The following is a 19,285-nucleotide window of genomic DNA, read 5'->3' as shown; positions in this document are numbered from 1 at the left end:
GCTGACGGTGATATTGCTCTCGCTCTGTTGCCTGACAGAAACACCTGGAAGGAATACACCAGCGTCTGAATCGTGAAGGCTGTACTGCTTGTTTATTGGCAGCAGATTAAAGGAATCTTATTGTGCCAGAGTGCGTTCATTATAAGCGGCTCCTTTTACGTTCTTACCCCTCACGATCATAATGGCAACTTAACACAGAAGAGCTCCTACAAAAAAAAATGGAAAGATTATTTACACGAATGGCTTCATGCATTTATAAGAATGGACATATTTAGAAAGACTTTCAGATAAATCAGTGCACGGAGATGGTTTGTGTGGGCGCGTGTAGGAGAGGTGCAGAAGGGTTGACTAAAACATTAAGAAATGACAGATTGTGGTCGTAAGATCGCTTTTTTTGCTTCACAATGTGATTTGGCCAAATTGGAAACGCCCCCGGAGTGACCTGAAAATGCGGCAGCCCGGTCACAGTTTGCTCCTAACGCGACGGCAACATTGAAACTTGGCTGAATTGAACAATTCACCAAAAACAGACAGGACGCCGTTGACCACAGAACATTCAAAAGACACAAGTGTACATTGCTTAACAGAGTCATAGGATATCAAAAACAAACACACCACAGCGATACTCAGGTGTGTGTATTCGAAACAAGTCCGGTACAATCGTGAAGCACATTCAGGACACACATTCATTGAGATTTTTTTTTTTTTGTTTTTTTTTTATGGATCTTGGTCAGAGACTGATCGACATGTATAGAGAAACATTCAGAGATACACATTCGGATATCTTAATAAACATACAGTACATACAATCAGAGCTAGAAAAAAACATTCTCCTCATGCAATTCAGTGGAAGAATCTGCAACATGACTGATCTGTACTAAAAAGTCTCCTCTGTCCCCACCTCTGTCTCTGTTTCTCTCTTATTTACGGACATTCAATGTTATTTGAGGCCTCTATTGTACAAGGTAGATTAACTTGAGGTGTGTGCGCGTTAACTCGATATTTAGGTTATGGTATGGCATGCAAGTGACTTTTTAAGTGTCCTACACTTGCAGAGGAAATAGCACAGTGACTTGATATGCCCAAACATTCGTCGTGTATGAGCAGGTACAACCAGACATACTGTTAAAGGACTGCTGAATTGATATTTCTACGAATCACTAGTCAAGTGGCTTTACAGATGTAACAAAGCACTGGAATACTGTACAACCTTAATAAAGCTAGCGTTGATCTTTGGTCTCCCAAAATCCAGTGTAGGACTTTTGACATGTAAAGTTGAGTTTAGATATTGGTTCTAAAAGAAGCCCTCTGTAAATTGAAGACATCATAATTAAGAGCTATTTAGGTAGGATTTAATATTTTTGGATGGGTAAGATAACATAAGTAGGTTATTTAGACAGGAATACATTGGTTTTTGTAAGATTTTACACATTTTTCCTACTTACACAGAGAAAGGCAAATGCATTCATTCCTTTCCCGTCTGCTTGCAGCTTGAAGGTGTGATAAATGAAGAGACCAGCCTAGCCTGGCTTGATTCTCCTCTTGCAATCTAGCTATATAATTTTAAAATGCTATCCTACGTCACCTAAAAGGTATAAAACTCTTAACCCCTGTGCGCTTGAAAGCTGGCTGGAAAAACATTTGTAGTTTCTTCTTCACAAATACGGTTGTGGCTAAAATGAAGCTAATTTGTTGAATTCTGTTGTGAATGATTTGGTAAGAAATGTTAACGCTTGGCTAAAAGAATAGCTCAACATTTTGGACGGACATAAGATGAACGCTGATTCACTTTCTTCAATCAATTCCTCTCTCATGCATATACAATACATATGAAGCTACTATCTGCAGCTGGTTAGCTTAGCATAAAGACTAGAAACAGGCAGAAACAGCTAGCCTGGCTCTGTGCAAAGGTAACAAAATCTGCCTACCAGCACATATAAAGCTCACTGATTAACATGTATGTTTATAAGTAAGCTAACAAGGTGTTGGTAGGTGGATTGTGTTACCTTCGGATAGAACCAGGTGAGCTATTTCCCCAGCTTCCCGAATTTATGCTAACCTAAGCTAACCGGCTGCTGATGGTGGTTTTCATATTTGATGTACAGACATAAGAAATACAAATAAGTGTACTTCCCAAAATGTCAAACTATTTAACAAATTACAAAGAAATGCATCTTGTTCCAATGAATGTCAAGCACATCCTAACCTCTGCATTTTTGATTATCTACTTGATTCTGATCAAGTAAGAAAAATTGTAAAACTTGTAAGTCAAGCAGTTAGTTGACCCCTACACACAGCAGATATGCGCACACACACACACACACACACACACACACGCTCACATACAGGCAAGGTACAAAGAAACATGTGTGGTTCTAATCAGCAAAACTCTGTACCCTGTTGTCTTGGTCATCATAAGAAAATGTTCTCAAGGCAAGCATGGAAATATGCAAAACATGGCCATGGATGAGACGAGAAGAGGAAGCATGGGCAGCGAGGAGAGAGAAAGAGAGGTAGTAGTGGTTTCCCAAACCTTATTCTTCTTCATACCTGTCTCCTCTTCCTCCTCCTCCTCCTCCTCCTCCTCCCTTGCATTAGGAAATGTCTCATTGAGAGTCTAATCCACAGACTCCTACGACTCAGTTCCCCTCTCTTTTGTGGGTTATTGGCGTGACATCACTTCCTGGATGGATGAGATCATTTCCAAACGTGTGCTGTCATGTGCGCTGAGCTTGGAGTTGTTGAGCCTCCCATTTGTTGACTGCTGTATCCCATCATGCCGTTGGTGTTGTAGAGATTCACGCCGGCCATGTGCTGAGTCATCTGAAAGCCACGAAACACACTTTGTTACTTACAGTGCTTTTACTGCTTTCAAAATTCAGATGGTCCACAACAAATATGCACACACACACCTGAGTAATGTTCCACTGGAGCTGCTGGGCATGTTGCACTCCATACACATGCTGATGAGGTAAACCTCCAACCTGCTGCTGTCCCATCATCCCGCTCTGCTGCTGCACCATCATCCCGCTCTGCTGCTGTCCCATCATCCCACTCTGCTGCTGTCCCATCATCCCACTCTGCTGTTGTACCATCATTCCGCTTTGAGGCTGTCCCATCATGCCCTGCGCCATCCCTGTCATGTAGGGTGATGCCATGACGCCACTAGACTGAGCCATGACACCTTGGGCACCCATTAAGCCATTCTGTTGTCCCATCATGCTGTTCTGTTGAACTCCAATCATGGTGCTTGGTTGCTGTCCCATTATGGCCATCTGTGATGTCATCATGGCGCCTCCCATTCCCCCTGCCTGGGCTAAAGAATGGTATGACCCGTAGGGGTGTGTCGGGTATCCCATTTGGTTCATGTACAAGCCTGCAGAAAATAATCACAGATAGAAAGTGGCCATTTTGGCAATTGGCAAGCAATTACTAATTCTAATTCTCTTGTGTCTTGGATGAAACTAACTCACAAACACAGAGAAAACAACACCTGAGAGAAGGTTTTTCAGTTCTCACCGTGAGTAGCCATACTGCTTGCATGCACTGAGGGGGTGGAGGCATACAAGGAGAGAATTGAGTCCTTGGACAGTTTCTTGACAGTACCCTCCTCTGCTTTGGGAGCGGGATCCAGGAACAGACTGAGGTTTTCAGGCACTGAGGCAGTCACTCTGCTCTGGGGCATGGAGCTGGAAATGGGCTGGAGAGGGAGGGCGGCAGGGTGGCATGGATAGAGACACAAGGGAGAGACAGACAGGAAGTAGTAGAAGGTTATCATCAATAATGGAAGGTTGCAAACAGGTGTGAGAAACGGGGCAAATGAAAGCACAGCTACAAAGGCAGATTTAAGCAAGGCTAAGAGTCCACATGCCAGTGGCTCTATGAGGCTGTACTTAGGGAAAGGGAAACACTAACTTTAGCATGTTAAAATGCTCACAATGACAATGCTAAGATGCAGATATTTAGCAGGTATGTTTATATGTTCACCATCTTAGCTCAGTGGGCTCCCATTTGCTAATGAAGACTTAAAGATTTTTTGCACAATGAATGCATGTACAAAAGTCCATGGTGATCCATTCAAGAGTGGTTATGCCAGTGTGGACCAAAGTGATGGGCTAACCAAGAGACCGGCATTGCCATGGCTAAAACATAAGGGTTTTGTGGAGAGCAGACAGTGTACAGTATGTGCAGTATGTTATCTTCTACCGTGGTTTTAGTGGAGGAAGCAGAGGAGGGTGCTGGCAGGGAGCTGAAGAGATCCAGTGCAGACTGTGCCAGAGCTGGATTAGATACCACTGGGCTCTCATTACTGTCTGGAACACATCCTCCACCATTAGACACTGCAGGACTTGGAGCAGGGGCATCTGATACAGGGTATATGGAGGCATGGATATGATGATCAGCCTTAAACTTGACCTAAAACCATATATTAACTGAATGGGTGTTTGTGTGTATGCGAGTGAGCTATACCAATACCTAATCCGAGCAGGTCCGTAACAGACTGGGAATCTGTCTTCGGGCTGACATCTTTTTTCTGTCACAACAGAGAAAGTCGACACAATTAATGCAATATGTCTGCACTGACAAATGAACTTGAATCCACAATGCTTTTTGTCCTCTAGACTCCCCGGTGTTGAAATGACCTTTCCACTCAAGTCAAAACAGCAGTTAGTCCCAATTTTCCCCCGCTGGCTGAAAACTCATCTCTTCATGATGCGTCATATGACCTTCTCCTCACTGACTCGCCCCTCTGTCTTTAGCTCATATCGGCTAAATGTGAACAATCTAACAATTCAGGACAAGACAAGTCCCACTCCATTAATGCTGTGATACAGTGTACAACCAGTGTGAACAAAGAATGATGTGCTCACCAATTTCATCTTCTCAAACACAACTGGTTCCTTGGGTATGTTGTCACAGCTCTTTTCTTTCTGTACGGGGAGAACAAACACTTTTGTTGAGCAAGCAAAGACTTCAGGTGGAATGAGAGACGAGACAAAAAAGTGTGTTATTCACTGTCTCATCCAGTTTTTCTGTCGGCTCATCCTGTTTGAGACACAAGCACAAAGCTCCTTTCTGTGGCTGTGTACTACTCAGGCTGCGGAGACATAAATCTGTTTGCACAGCCACATTGTGGGGACTTGTCTTACTTGTGGGGACAACATGCAGGTCCACAAAATAGAAATCATTATACTTTAGGGTGAAGACTTGGGTTCAGATTAGGTTAGGGTTAGAAAAGTAGTGGTTATGGTTACGGGTTAGGTTAAGTCTCCAGGAAATGAATGTTTGTCTATGTAATGTTCCCAAAAGTGATGGAAACACCATTGTGGACTCACCCTGAGCATCTGGATGTCAATGACCTTATCCATGTACTTCTTCTTATCATACTTGTCCCTGATGAAGATCTCTGCAGACTGGTCTGTCTCTGGCCGCTGGAAGCACTCAGGTAAGAAAGCCTCGTAGAGACGCTTGGCTTTGGCATTTCCCATCTCTTGAACACACTGATGACATCCAAACACAACAATCAGTCACACTTTTAAGCAGTCTAATAATGGAAAGATACATCATCCCAGGTAATATTCACACTGCATGTGGTGGAATCCTGATCATAAAACAGCGTGAAATTGTTATTGTGGAGGAAAGAGAGAAATAAACATGCTGACTATCGGAAAATTATCACACTGGAAATCATAACACCGACTTTCTTTCAGATCCAGATGAGCTGAACTGCATACTGATGAGAAAAGTTTCTACTTGCTCCACTGTATGTGAACATAATATTCCCTTTTCTACCTTGCAGCGGCTAGATCACACAAGACCATGCAAGATCACATGATGTAAGAATCCATCATGCCAGGTGTCAAGTGAGGAACTTGTGGCAGAACCACGGAGGTTCAGACCAAACAACGTCCTAAGAGGAACTACTGGCAGCTGCGACCGTGCTTTAGATGTGACGATAGCACCACTGTTCATTTGAAAACAGCAATGGCGGCTCCTGAGGAGGTTAGTGTAGATGCTGCTGTAGCATCATTTATATCCAAAGTATTTCTTCATTTTAAGAAGAAACACAAGACAGGCTTCCACAAGAGTTTTGTCATGTGGTTCGTTGATCCGATTGGTTGAAGTCATAGACATGATAGACGGGTATAGTTCATCCACTCATCTGGCAAATGTTTTTTGAAAGTGCCTGCCCTTTTCCAAAGAGTTTGGACAATTTCCCAGATGGTTCTGCGTAACAAACCATCTAGCAGGTCAGATAAACTTTCCTAATCAATCACACGAGATACAGTTGCAGCAACCACTTTTTTGTCTTTGTTGTTTTCTGTCATATTGATCCAACAACTGGTCATTTCTGACTCAGGGCTCTGTGCTATGATACTGTTGTTTATATATATTATATATATATATGTATATAAACTTTAATAGTGTCATTTGTTCTAATTAATTTTTACTGGCTCCTACTGCTACTTAAATGTAGTTACCATGGAAGAAAACAAGACTATGGGGAACAAGGGAGTAACAACTGGACATTTTAGAGGACGGAAGAAATAAATTACACTCATTAAGGCATTAAAGCTGCCAGGGTTATCCACCGTAACAACTATATTTCTATAGCAGCTTTTTGTTTGGGTGCCTTAACTAATAAGTGCCATTAGAAAAGGGCAAAAGCATTTGTTTTCACCCATGCTCTGGGATAACGTTTCTTAAATATCTTATAGATAAGTATGTTGCTGTGCTCCAGAGATGACTGTCAAGTCTATCATTTATCCAAGGTTCATACTCCCTTTCTATATGCTTGTTACCCTAAAACTACCTTGTTGTACTCCAATTGATAATAATTCTGCATTTATTCAAATGATTTATTCCTCCTTTCCTCTAAAAGGTCCAATTTACTCTCTTGTTCCCCATAATCTTGTTACCAAAAGGTCACATAAATTGCAGGCTAGAGATGGCTGCAGTAAGCAGCGAATAAAGAGAGTTATTTTGTTTGAAAGGGAAAATCAGCCCTAAATGTTAATGTCATACTTTTCAAAGATTTTGTAGAGGAAGGGATAATTAGGAATAGTTTGACATTTAGGGAAATATGTTTATGTGCTTTCTTTCTGAGAGTCAGATGAGAGGATTGAAACCACTCTCACATCTTGAGCTAAATATGAAAACACAGCCAGCAGCTGATTAACTGAAAAGAGGCTTTAATCTGTACAATAACTGAAGTGGTTTCATTGAGGATGGAGCCATGCTAACTGCTTCCCCCTGTTTCAAGTCTTTATGCAACACCAAGCTAAGCTAATATGACAGTTTTATCAATCTTCCTGTCTAACTCTGGGCAGTAAAAGCAATCAACATATTTCTCAACATGTCAAAGTATCATACCTACAAATGCAAACAACTGCCTCCATGAAATGGAAATCAGAACATCAAGGCATTAGTCACTGTTATCACATGACACTTTTTGGAGTTCATCTATGAATACTGAATAAGGGACTGAAAAGTGTCATGCTTTGAAGAACATATAGTTGTAGGGCTTGGGTTGGTTGGTCGTCATGGACTGTATCACATTAATATTTTGTGAAAACCTATGTACTTTATATCACATATTAGCATGTAGCAAATCTCCCCATTTTATTGTTGGATCTGCAGTGTGACCTCTGACCTGGACCTGCTCCTGCGTCCACTGGTCCAGATTGACAGACTTGACCTTGGAGATATGCACCCCCAGGTTTCGATGGATACCGGCACAGCGGATGCAGATGAAGATGCCCAGATTCCAAGATGCCCATCTTGGACCTGGCAGAGAGAGGAAGGTGGAATATAATATTCAGAGCACAGGGTCTTTGGAGGAGGCCAATGAAGTCATTGGACGACAGAACAAAAACTAAGAAAAGAGATGGGATGAGAGTGAATCTACAAGTATAACAGAGAGGTAGAGTAACCAGGTGAAAGGCTGAAGAATGATGGGAAAGACTCCTGATTAATTTTGGGCCAATTATAGAGAGACGAGCCTGAAATTCAATTATGAGTTTGAATTCAGCTGGGAAATCTAATCCTGTGTAAGTCATGTGGTGTCCTGACACATAATGGGATGCAATCGGAGAGTTAGCCTACATAGCTGAGACTGAGAGGAGAGAGGGGGTGTAGAAAGTCACACAAACACACTCACACACAAGCAGTCGCACACATTCTGAGCCTGGATACCTGCAGGGATGATTACTCACTTGGTCATGAGCCTGTGTGTGTGGGTGCGTAGTTATCTGAGTGGGCCATTTTGTCCAGCTTACTGCCACATGTATCTTAATGGTTGCACTGGAGTGTCATGTGCCCTATATTCAACCCCACGCTCTATAGCTTTCTATACTGCCGCGTGGATACTCCTTCCTTCTGCTTTCCTGACCACAAAACTCTTTGAGGGAGGAAATAAAAACAACACTGTCGGGCTATTTTTCTGCTGAAATTATGCAACCGTCCTCTTCAGAGAATACAGTCAGCTTCAAAGAGAATACTGGTGCCTCTCCCCCCTTCGCTCCCTGCATCTCTCTCTCATCTTGCCCCCCCCCCCACTCCATCTCTTCCTGCTCCCCCACCCTTCGCTTGCTCTGGTCGGCTGAAGCACTCTGTCTCCACCCCTCCACTCGTCTCCGTTATGAGTCCTCGCTTGCAACCTTGCTCCAAGTAGATGCACTGCGGCCTTTATACCACTAGGTGGAAGAGCAGCTTTCGATATGGATGTCTCATTGGACTCTCCCGTGAGCCAGAGCCACTGCACAGTGAGGCCATTCTATGCAAATGAAACAGGAAGTTGAGTTTCAGAAAAGAAAAGATGCAAAACCTTCCTCTTCTCTTCAGCTGCGGAAACGCTGTGGGTGCAGAGTCAAATAATAGAATCTTGTCTTGGTTACATCCTGAATACTTAAGGGGTTCTACTGTTTCTGTCATTAGAAGGCAATCGTAAGACTGCCTCTGTGTGTTCATGCATTTCTAGGCTGCCCAGTTTGTAGAATATAGCTTGAAATGAGCAAATAAAGGGCAAGCATGCAAACAAAAGAGCAAACCAGTTAAGATAAACAGAGGGTCACCAGACAGAGTATGGCCATCATCCTGACTGTCTGGCTGCAGCATAAGCTGTCATGCCGGCTAATAATAGTAGAATTACTCTGCAAAGCCTGCTTAACCGCTGTAAACAGCGGCCCTGACAGAGAGAAAGAGAGAGATTGTCAATTGTGTCGAACCCCCTGAATGCTGGAATTTGTTTGTCCTCCACATCCTTATTCTAATTCTCCTCTGTGTCCTGGCTGCCATTTCTTATCTCTCTCATTCACCGCAGCTGCCTCCCTCCTCTTCTCCCCGTCCGTCCATATCTCTCACTCACAGTTCCAATCCTCCCTTTCTATAACACTCTCCACCCTTACTTTCTGGGGTTTCACTGAATTACTGCCACTGTTGAATTTTTCTCTCTTTGCATATTGTGCTGATTTTCTATCTCTTGTTAGCCAGACTCGTGGTCTAGCGTGGCTCTCGGAATGGCAACGCTGGTCCAGACTTGAAATATGTCAACAGCTATTGGATGGATTGTCGTGAAGTTTGGTACAAACATTGATGCTTCACAGAAAATGTATCTGAATGACTTTTTTGATCCCCTGACTTTTTCCTCTCTCCACCATGAGGCTGACTATTGTAGTCTTGGATGAAAGATCTCAACACCTACTAGATGGCCTTGTGCCTATAAGGGTAAACTGCAATAACTTTGGTGATCCCTTAAAGTTTCTGCACAGTTGAATGTGTCCAATATTCTGGTTTATGACCAAATACTTGAAAAACTAATTACATTCCTACCACCAACTTCATTGCCAGCGAGTGCTTCATGGTTGTGCATATGACAAATGAAGGACATGAACCCTCAGCTGCACTTCGTGATTTGTGCAATTTAGCAAATGTTGGCATGTTAACACACAAAACTATGAGGGTGAACATGGCAGACACTATACCTGCTTAACAACATGTAAACTTTATCATTGTGAGAATGCTAATGTTAGCATGTAGCTCAAAGCACTGCTGTGCCTCCAGTAAGAGCAACCTCACAGAGCTGTTAGCTCTTATGACTGCGGACTCTTATTCATTAGTAGTTTCCAGAAACTCCCATGTTTTTCTTTCCAAACCATGTGTGATCCTGTGTCCATTGGTGGACGTGTTGGTCTAATCAGGACAGAGGTGAAGGTTAGTTATTTAAAGTGAATCACGCCTGCACACTGCACCGCAGCAGCCTCTTTGGTTCCAATCAATGCTGTGCTTGAGTAAGAACCCGTATAGAGCACGTCTGTCCAGCAACAATGCACACCTCCATGTACTTTCAACAGATATAGTTGGTAGAGAGTAGGAGGAACAGACATATAAAAAAAGGAAGGAAAGATCGAACAAACAATCTGTACAAATCAGATTCTCAGTGTTGCAGGGTTTGCACTGCAGTGTACATTCTCCACTGTTGAATAAGAGTGGTGATTCAGCTTCCTCTTTTCTTTTCGTAAACAAAGAACAAAGGCCAACACCTGCTTTTGAGGTATGATCAAATATTTATTAGGTTTGGCTAATAAATCTGTCCTCTCTTTTTTTATAGGGCAAACTATCCAAAAGTAGAGGGTTTGCATAGGAGACTGATGAATCATCCTGGCAAAAACCGACCATGGTTGTGGTTGTCTAACACGCAGTTTTGTGGCACATCAGGAGGGGAGAAGGCAGAGCTGGGGCGAAAGCCAAAAACAGAGACAAACAAGAGAGGATTTTATAGTCGTCAAATGGTGGACTTTAGCTGTTTGATAACCTGCTGGGATGCACAGGGGGTATGACGAGCAGCAAGCGCAAACAGAGATCTATAATGAACCTCTCTGTCACTCACCCACACACACACTCATCTGCATTACAACACTTGTGAGGACCCAAACTGGTTCCATTCATTTTGTAATCCCTCATCCTTCCCCCCAATATTAAAACACTTCCTTAAATACCGCACCGGTGGATTTGCAGGTTTGAAGTACTATCCACATAACTACTACGTCTAATTTACATTTGTAGTGATCATTTTTTAATGCATATTATACACTTCAGTTAGATTTTGTATGATTTTTATCCACCTTCCAGAGAGCCATTGAGTCCCATCCATTTCCATATAGGATGAAAACTAATTAGCAAACTCTTGAACTTCCTGGAGTTGTTAAGTTAAAGCGCTCTGAGTGATTTTAAATAAAGTTTGCTTGTGTAATCCACCGCAATAAATGTCAAGTCTGCATAAAATTAAAAAAACAGAACATTACATTGAGTGGAAAAACTGGAAATTGGAGCAGTGAACTTCAGTACCTCATGATGACAATGTAACTTTGTCAAAAAGTAATTCAAAGTTAATGTTCACATTGCTGAATTATACATCTCGAGCAAGTTTCAAGAGCCTGCAAATACATTTTCATATCATACAGAAATAAATGGAAATCAATGGCTGCCTGGAAGGCAACTGTAAACTGGGACAAATGTATTTTATTTATCAAAATTATGAAGAGATAAATCATTTTAAATAAGAAAATAGAACAATAGACACCAAGATGATGCATTAACAACGACATGCACGCATGCGCGCACGCACGCACGCACGCACGCACGCACGCACGCACGCACGCACGCACGCACGCGCGCACACACACACACACACACACACACACACACACACACACACACACAATTGCCTTAGATTATCAGATTTTTTTCTGCCAAGTTAGTTACTCAGGGTGCTTGTTAGATAGTAATCTGGGTTGAGTGAGGATATCTTTAAAGCCCACGGGGAAAGTGAACAACAGAACTAGGTATTTGGCTGAAAAAGCTAATTTAATTGTTAACGGAAGTCAAAGGCTCATGGCCAATTTCCTGCTTCGAACTGCTTTTACTACTCAATTTGCACATACTTTTAAAAACGAGTAATTCCAACAGGTCCAACAGCTCAACTCAGTGTGGCACATACAACAGACGCACCCCTGAGTACCTCAAAGACGACATTTGGGTTAGGGGAAACAAGGCATCGTTGCTATGTGCCCCTCGCACATCTGATTTGCAGTAACCCCCCCGTCTCCCTCAGAGCCTCTCTCTCTCTCTCTGCCCCTCCCTGTGTGTCTCTGCCTGAGCATCTCCAGCTGCATCCCATCCTGTAATCAAGACTCCTACAAAGACTCTCCTACAATTCACTCTCTTAGCATCTTGCACTTTGACAACAAGTTTTGGCCTTCATTGTGTCATCCTTACATCCTTGTTGTAGTTGTATGTGATGTCCTGGTAATGGTTTGCTCTGCAGGCAGCTGATTGGAGTGATCAGGAGCACAGGCACACGGCAGGTTTGTTATGTTTACATTGTTTCCCTTTCAGCTTTTAACCACACTTTACTGATTTCCACACCCCATGTTGTCAGTGCCTAATTGAGTGTCCTAATTGGGTTTAATAAAATATACTTGGTTAACTTTTTCACACAGTGCATCTCCCTTTTGTTCTGGCTGCTTGAGCCAGGTCATAGCAAATAGGGGCTCGTCCAGGATTTGAACCTGAGACCTCTCACACCTAAAGTGAGAATCAAACCCTGAGCCAGGACATAACAAACACACACATGATATCAACACTGACACACACCTATGATGACACATAAATGGACATGTCACACATAAACACATTTGTTCATGTATACACCCACTGACTTGCACACACACCCACAGACACATGCATGAGCAGGTGCATATGGCTCATTAGCCTGTATCCCACAAGGATAAATGGTGCTCTCTGCATGCATCCAGTTAATCCCACAGAGCCTCAGTCATGAGCGGATCCTACGCCCTCCTACGCCACCACACAAACACACAGTCGTGCATACACACAGTTGTCCCATCCGGCCTCGCAACATCTAAACCGATCCAGAAACCCTGAGGCCAACCAGTGACCCAGTCCCAGTCTGAGCTAAACAGATGGACCCCTATTGATAATTTACTAATACACACCCACCATCTGTGCTACAATGCAAGTGTCACTGCTGTGATCCTGCAGGTGAGTCACTGAGTTTGAATGCGTTCTACATCAAAAGATGAGTAAGACGCTCCACTGTAAGTTTAGGTTCTTCTCAAAACACATCTTTAGACTTGCTTTTATGCCTCATTTGATCCTATTACTGATATTATTGTTTGTACTCTCTGTAGCTGTTGAGTATGCATTTGCATGGGTGTGAGAGAACTGATCTGTTAAAGAGCGCAATACAAATTTTAGCTATAATTCACAGTTATCCACAAACAGGAGAGATAAATCAATGCCACCTATAAAAATGCTGCCTACAGTCCTGTATTTAAACTCATCCTCAGACCCTATTTTTCATTTTGAAAGCTGCTGCTGGTGACAAAAGGGGCGGACAACATAACAGTAACAATATAATAGCCCTGGAATACGCGCTACCTTTGCTAATGTTTATTGTTTGGACTTCATGGTATTTTTTGAGGCTGCAGCCTGTGCTGTCACATTTTAATGTAAGGTAAAGAGAAGCTTTCTCACAATAATGACTTAGTTCCTCAAAACCAATGAGACACATTCTTGAAATTTGCATAGGCCTATGTGTTGTTTCCTCATCTGCTCCAAAGCAAGCAGGTGAGACAAAGCTTAGTAGACCCAAATGGACACCATCACTGATGACTTTCAACTTCAGAGGTGGATTCACAAATTGTGAAAGTTTAGCGGTTTTGGAGGAATTGCGTAATATCAAACTAACCATCCACATCCAAGAGAGAAAACCAGCTTTATTTTGAGATACCACGCCATTATTTCAAGACTGTTTCTTATTGTAACGGCTCTTTGTTTTTTTCATCACATCAGCAGAAATGGTCCTATTTTTCCAGTGCAGTGACGAGGCAGTCTCCTGGTTAACTAGGCAGAGCAGATTGACGTTTGATGTTATCACAGTGTGTGTGTGTTTTTCTATTATACACAGTTGTACTTGGCTGGATTACCAACTGCCCCGGGGCCTCAAACTGTCGGGGCCACCCCCAAAGCCCAAGGTTCACCGTGTGGCAATTTGTGTGTGCACAATATCAAATGTCATAATATGAACGTTAAGGGGGTCCTACTTTATTACCTCATCTTCAGGCCCTGTATTTTAGAGGGGCTCTGCGTCAAAATCTAGTTTTAAGGCCCTCAGCTGATGCTGTGTAGATCTGCGGTGTTAATAAGGACCCAGCAACTTATTTTTCCCAGAGGCCCCAAGCAGGTTAATCTGGCCATAGCAGTGTATTAGAGACTGTATACACACAGCAATATACTGTCGAGTCTACCGCTGTGCCACCCTCTTCTTGGTACTGTGAGACTTTGATCTCTATGGCAGCCCGGGGACCCAACCAGCCAATCACCTTTTTTAAATGGAAATCCCTCCTGGCCTATCATTGGATGAGGTTAAGGGGTGTGAAAGAAGGCGAGCTAGGTGGTGGTGGTGGTGGTGGTGGTGGTGGTGGTGGAGGGATAAGGCATGGTATCGCCAGGTGATATCTCCATGGCAACCAGGGCCCGGTGTGTACGTAAACACAAGTACAATGGAGACAATAAAGGAGGAAGGCTTTTATACAAACACACACACACACACACACACACACACACACACACACACACACACACACACACACAGCCTCTTGAGACTGAAGCCAGAGGTAGAAGTGTTGACTACATTATGCACCTGCTCTCCCCTCGTCCCCCCCATCTCTTCATTATTTCCTGGCAGTATTGAGGATTTACAGTAGAAGTGTCACACTGTGAGGAAGTGATCAAAAACAAATAATACAGAGCATCCGGTCCGGAGAGACAGGAAGTTGGGCAGCAAACAACAGTCAAAAAGCAGAGATATTGTTTCATTGCTGCAGCATCCGTACAGTAAGCATAGAAGGGGATGGCCTGATAGCACCGTTAATGTATGTTTTTGGGTGTTTTTCATGTGCAGGTGTGTGCACACACTCGGCTCCTTACATGTCGCCACTTCCTCTTCAATCACCCAGAAGGAGGAAGGTAGTAAACGCACAGTAATCTCTGCCAAAGCAAACAAGATTAGACCAAACCTCATCATGCTGCCATATGGCCAAAAGCCTGACTTGACAGAAGGAAGGGGAGAGGACGAATGTGTTGAAGGTGTGCACGTGTGCTTCTAAGACCTGCTAAGAGTAGACAAATGTGTCTGCTGACATAACAAAAAGCGATGGCTTTAGTTTCTTTCTGTTTCAATGTCTGATCTGCTCATGTGGCGTTTACTCTTGACAAACCAGCGGTAATTTCAATCATTGGCTCACACATAAAGGAACTCGTTTCTATGATTTCATCCAGCAAAAATTACAAGTTGCATTAGGTCCTGCGAGATCCCAATCCAGTCGCCAAGCTCATAGTTCCTGGTGAAAGTTCCTGCAGAGGAAACGCGGCTTTATTCATTAGCACAGCGACGTGAAACAAGCTGAGGAATGAGAGTGATGTGTAAATATATTTAAGCATATATTCTTCCATGGTTAAATAATTAAAGCAAGAAGAACAAGTTTTTCGACATAGCTGACAGAAAACACACTTCAGATTACATTATAAAAGACCATTAAATGATGCAGAATAAATGTCACTTTTTATAAGGATTTAAGCCGGGGCTTCAGCACCCTTGGTGTGTGTATGTGTGTGTGTATGGTTGCTATTTTATCCCCTCGCACCTAATCTCATCTGCAGTCTAATTAGGTCAGTCTGTTGCACAGCGAAGTCACGCCAATCAAGAAAGCAAAGCACAGGCGTGTTTGGAGACCACGTGTGTGAGGGTGTGAGAAAAAGAAAAGGATTTCGATGAACTTTTTCTCCACATGTCTCTAATTTGGACCAGTAAAGACCGCTTCACCAACACAAAAATGACGCCTTTGTTGTTTATTTTCTGTGCTTTTGTCAGCTGTCTGAGAGTGGTCACGTCTTTAGACAAGCTGCAAGAGTCTGAGAACAGTTTGCTTTTTTAAACTGACTTCTGAACAGTCACAAGCATCTTTGCCTGAAGTCTAACAATGTCTGCAGATCTATTTATACCCTATTAAAAAGACCATCCAAAGGCAATACGCAGTGGAAGGAAACTTTGTGTTGAAAAGCAAAGCATTCACGGCGTCCCGGTGACGTCTGTGGATTGAATCCAACACAGACCTTGACTTCAGATGTCATTTCGGCGAAGTTCTGTACAAGTCTTGCCATTGTCTGTGTTCTCTGTGTGTGCGTTGGATTTGACTTTAAGCACAAATCAAGAAAAAACGAGGTGTAATCATGCTTAAGACTGAGCAGACGACATGTAGTGGATTTACTTTTCCAAGTGTCACTGATGCCTCTAAAAGTCTTGATGTCTTACTTAAACTCAGATTACCACCAGGCTTCGAAATGACACTTTCTGCTCGTACACTGCTTCTTCTTTTTTGTTGAGGTTAATTGGAGGTTATCCAAAGAAAAATAAGTCCCTCCACATCCGTATTGACAGTTGCTCTCTCTTTCAGCAGCTTTTTGATTCGCTTTGTGTTTCTTATGAAATATTTGTGATGCCAGCGTCAGCACCCCGGATCATTTTTACCTGCATTTGGCAGCTACCTGAAATAGACACAGAGATGCAGACGCAGTAAATGAACAGAGAGACAGAGGCAGGAAGAGACTGAGGGATATAAAGAGAGACACAGAGAGAACACCTGGATGGTGACGGCCACAAATGAACAAGCACAAACTGGATGGGGGCTTTGAGATTAAGTTTAGCCTTCTTACAGGAGGTCAAATAATCTGTCTGTCTGCACCACCTTTATCAGTGTTGCACATAAATCCAGAAAAAAAGCTAACATAACTCAATGATTTCCACTCTTTCATCCCCTCCTCTCGTGAAGCAGAGGTGGGCTTGCAGGCGCAGGTACACATTAAAGGGAGATTTTTAAGCCGTGACACGACTCAGATATGAGAGCGCTTTGTATTTCTCTGATGCTATTTGCGTGTCCATCCTGTCCACCTCTGCGTCTGTTCGGCAAGCAGACCTGAACTTGAATGCAGTACCAAAGGATAGATCTCACTCCCAGTTAAAAATGAGAAGCTTACTCATATCATTCATCAAGTTTTCATCAGGAATCCCATGTGCCCCCTCTGCATGACAGCGTGCAGTGATTCACGGACATCCTTCACTTAAGAATCTATGATTGAGCCGAGAGCAGTGACACGCAACTGCCCTGTTGACTCATTTCTCGGACGAGGTATGGAGAGGTCAGTCTCATCCATTTCAACACCGACAGTGCCACTGTGTTACATCAGAGCCAGTGTGAAATAGCACAGGTTGTGACACTGTGCAGTGTTATCAAATGGGCTGATACTAAAACAGGGTATCAGCACCAACGTTTTTAGAAAAGGTTTCCATAAAACCTGGCATAACTTGCAAGAAAACAAGCAATTATGCCCAAACAGGATGTGACACCTTCTTTGTTAACGACAAAGGAGAGTTGTTCACTGGGAACCAGTGCCGGCTGTGAAGTGGTTTCATGTGCATCGCACTTTATCCGCCGGCGTGTGGACATGTGTGTGGTTTGAGCATGTTACAGTCGCAGACCCCTTCACCTTATTGACAGTTTAAACAGGCAAAATGTTGGAGAATCAGCTTGTTGATTCAGTCTCCAGCTCAGTGTATTTGCAACCAAAACAGCAGTGTTTACTCCAGTATGGAAAAACAGGTTCAGCAAACAGCTGATGACATAGTTCAAGGCCTCACTGAGGCTACACACAGACTGAGGAGTCTACAGAAACACATAAAATTGAGTTTCCGGCTGTGGTGATCCTTATATACAGTATATAAAATTATCCTACACTACATTTTACAATTGCAAAAGGATATTCTGACAACATAGCACAGAAATTTTAAAAACATGAGGGACAGTGTGGCATCACGACCAATTCCTCAGTTCCTCGTTGTAACTTTAAGTAATGACTGAGCCTTATAATGCAGCTATGAAGTGAGAATATTGGAGTGCCCTTCTGTTAAGAGTTAGGCTGTGTCCCCATCTGCACTCAGACTGCAGGAACAGTCTGTTCAGGGTGACTCAAAGTCAGTGCAAGTGTCTCGAGATCTGTTTCCAAACTGGAGCCCAGGGAGCCTCAGGTGTCTGGTAGGGGTCCCAATAGTTGGGAGTTACGTTCACTGATGATCACATTTAGTCATTTCATCCTGTAATACAGCTGTTGATGAGAGGTATTCCTCATAAAATCTGGATCTATTGTGTTTGTGGACACACCATTAGTTGGGGGGCTGGCATGGTGTCCCTGCATGCCATGCTCCAGCCGTGCCTTGCACCATAGTACAACGTAATTGGTCGAGGGATGATGAATGCAATGCCGCATTTTCTAGCGTAGTAAATGAGCAAGAGGGTCGATTCATGCGGTGACCATTAACAGGCATGGACAGCGGCAAACACCTACCTTTCGATTCGCAGTCAGCGCAGTATTTATTCTCCTCCAGCGCCAGTAAAGAGTTGAGGACAGCCTGGTATCTGTCAACGTCTTTCACAGATTTGCCCGTCATCATTGCACTGGTCCACCTCCTCCACGGCCCCTACAGTCCGAGCCGGCAGCGGTCAAATAGCCTCTTCTGTGAGCAAATTAAAGCAGTGTGTGAGCCGCTGCGCTCCGTTCCTCTTCCTCCTCGGTGTCAAAGCGAGGCGAGTTTGTTTCACAACGATGGGATGATTGCCTTTCAGCCAACCAGCATGCGGGTTATTCGAGATGCAGATACCCTAATCAAGACGTATCGTGGAGGAAAGCACCATGTGATTGCTATGATTCAAAATGTAATGTCGACTGTAAGGCATAACAGTTAACCTATTACTGACAGTCCTCCAGCTCTCAGTCCTCCCTCTCCCTCTCTCTCTCTCTCTCTCTCTCTCACTCTCTCTCTCTCTCTCACACACACACAACACACTCACTCCCTTATCGCACACACACACACACACACACACACACACACACACACACACGACATGTTATTAAAGTACTGCTGCAAAAGTGTGAGTAGTCACTTCAATTCTAAACTAGAAACATTTTAAAGCTGTATTTTCCAGCTTTATAATGAAAATGTCCGGTCCTTTGAATGATCTCACTGTCAATATTTTAGGCATACTGCCATCCAGTGGTCAATCGGTAGAAGTCTTTTAGAAGTAGGTCTCACTTTGACCATGGTGTTTCCCTCCGGGACGCCGGAGGGCGATGAAGCAATCTGCCGGGA

The 19,285-nt window shown here is 43.3% G+C and overlaps 1 protein-coding gene across 1 annotated transcript; it reads right to left on the bottom strand.

The window, feature by feature from the left end:
- Positions 1-719: 719 nt before the first annotated feature.
- Positions 720-18,945, bottom strand: smap2 (small ArfGAP2). Its single transcript, XM_076755148.1, has 9 exons — positions 18,484-18,945; positions 7,655-7,788; positions 5,337-5,501; positions 4,872-4,931; positions 4,477-4,534; positions 4,207-4,364; positions 3,520-3,700; positions 2,913-3,376; positions 720-2,823 (listed from the first exon to the last, which is right to left on the bottom strand). The coding sequence occupies exons 1-9, from the start codon at positions 18,587-18,589 to the stop codon at positions 2,698-2,700; spliced, it is 1,452 nt and encodes a 483-aa protein (XP_076611263.1). The 5' UTR covers positions 18,590-18,945; the 3' UTR covers positions 720-2,697.
- Positions 18,946-19,285: the final 340 nt, after the last annotated feature.

The sequence above is a fragment of the Chaetodon auriga genome, chromosome 17 (assembly GCF_051107435.1).
Source record: "Chaetodon auriga isolate fChaAug3 chromosome 17, fChaAug3.hap1, whole genome shotgun sequence".
NCBI classification, from domain to species: Eukaryota; Metazoa; Chordata; class Actinopteri; order Chaetodontiformes; family Chaetodontidae; genus Chaetodon; species Chaetodon auriga.
The sequence above is the reverse complement of the archived record's forward strand: the minus strand, read 5'-3'. Positions and strand labels throughout refer to the sequence as shown.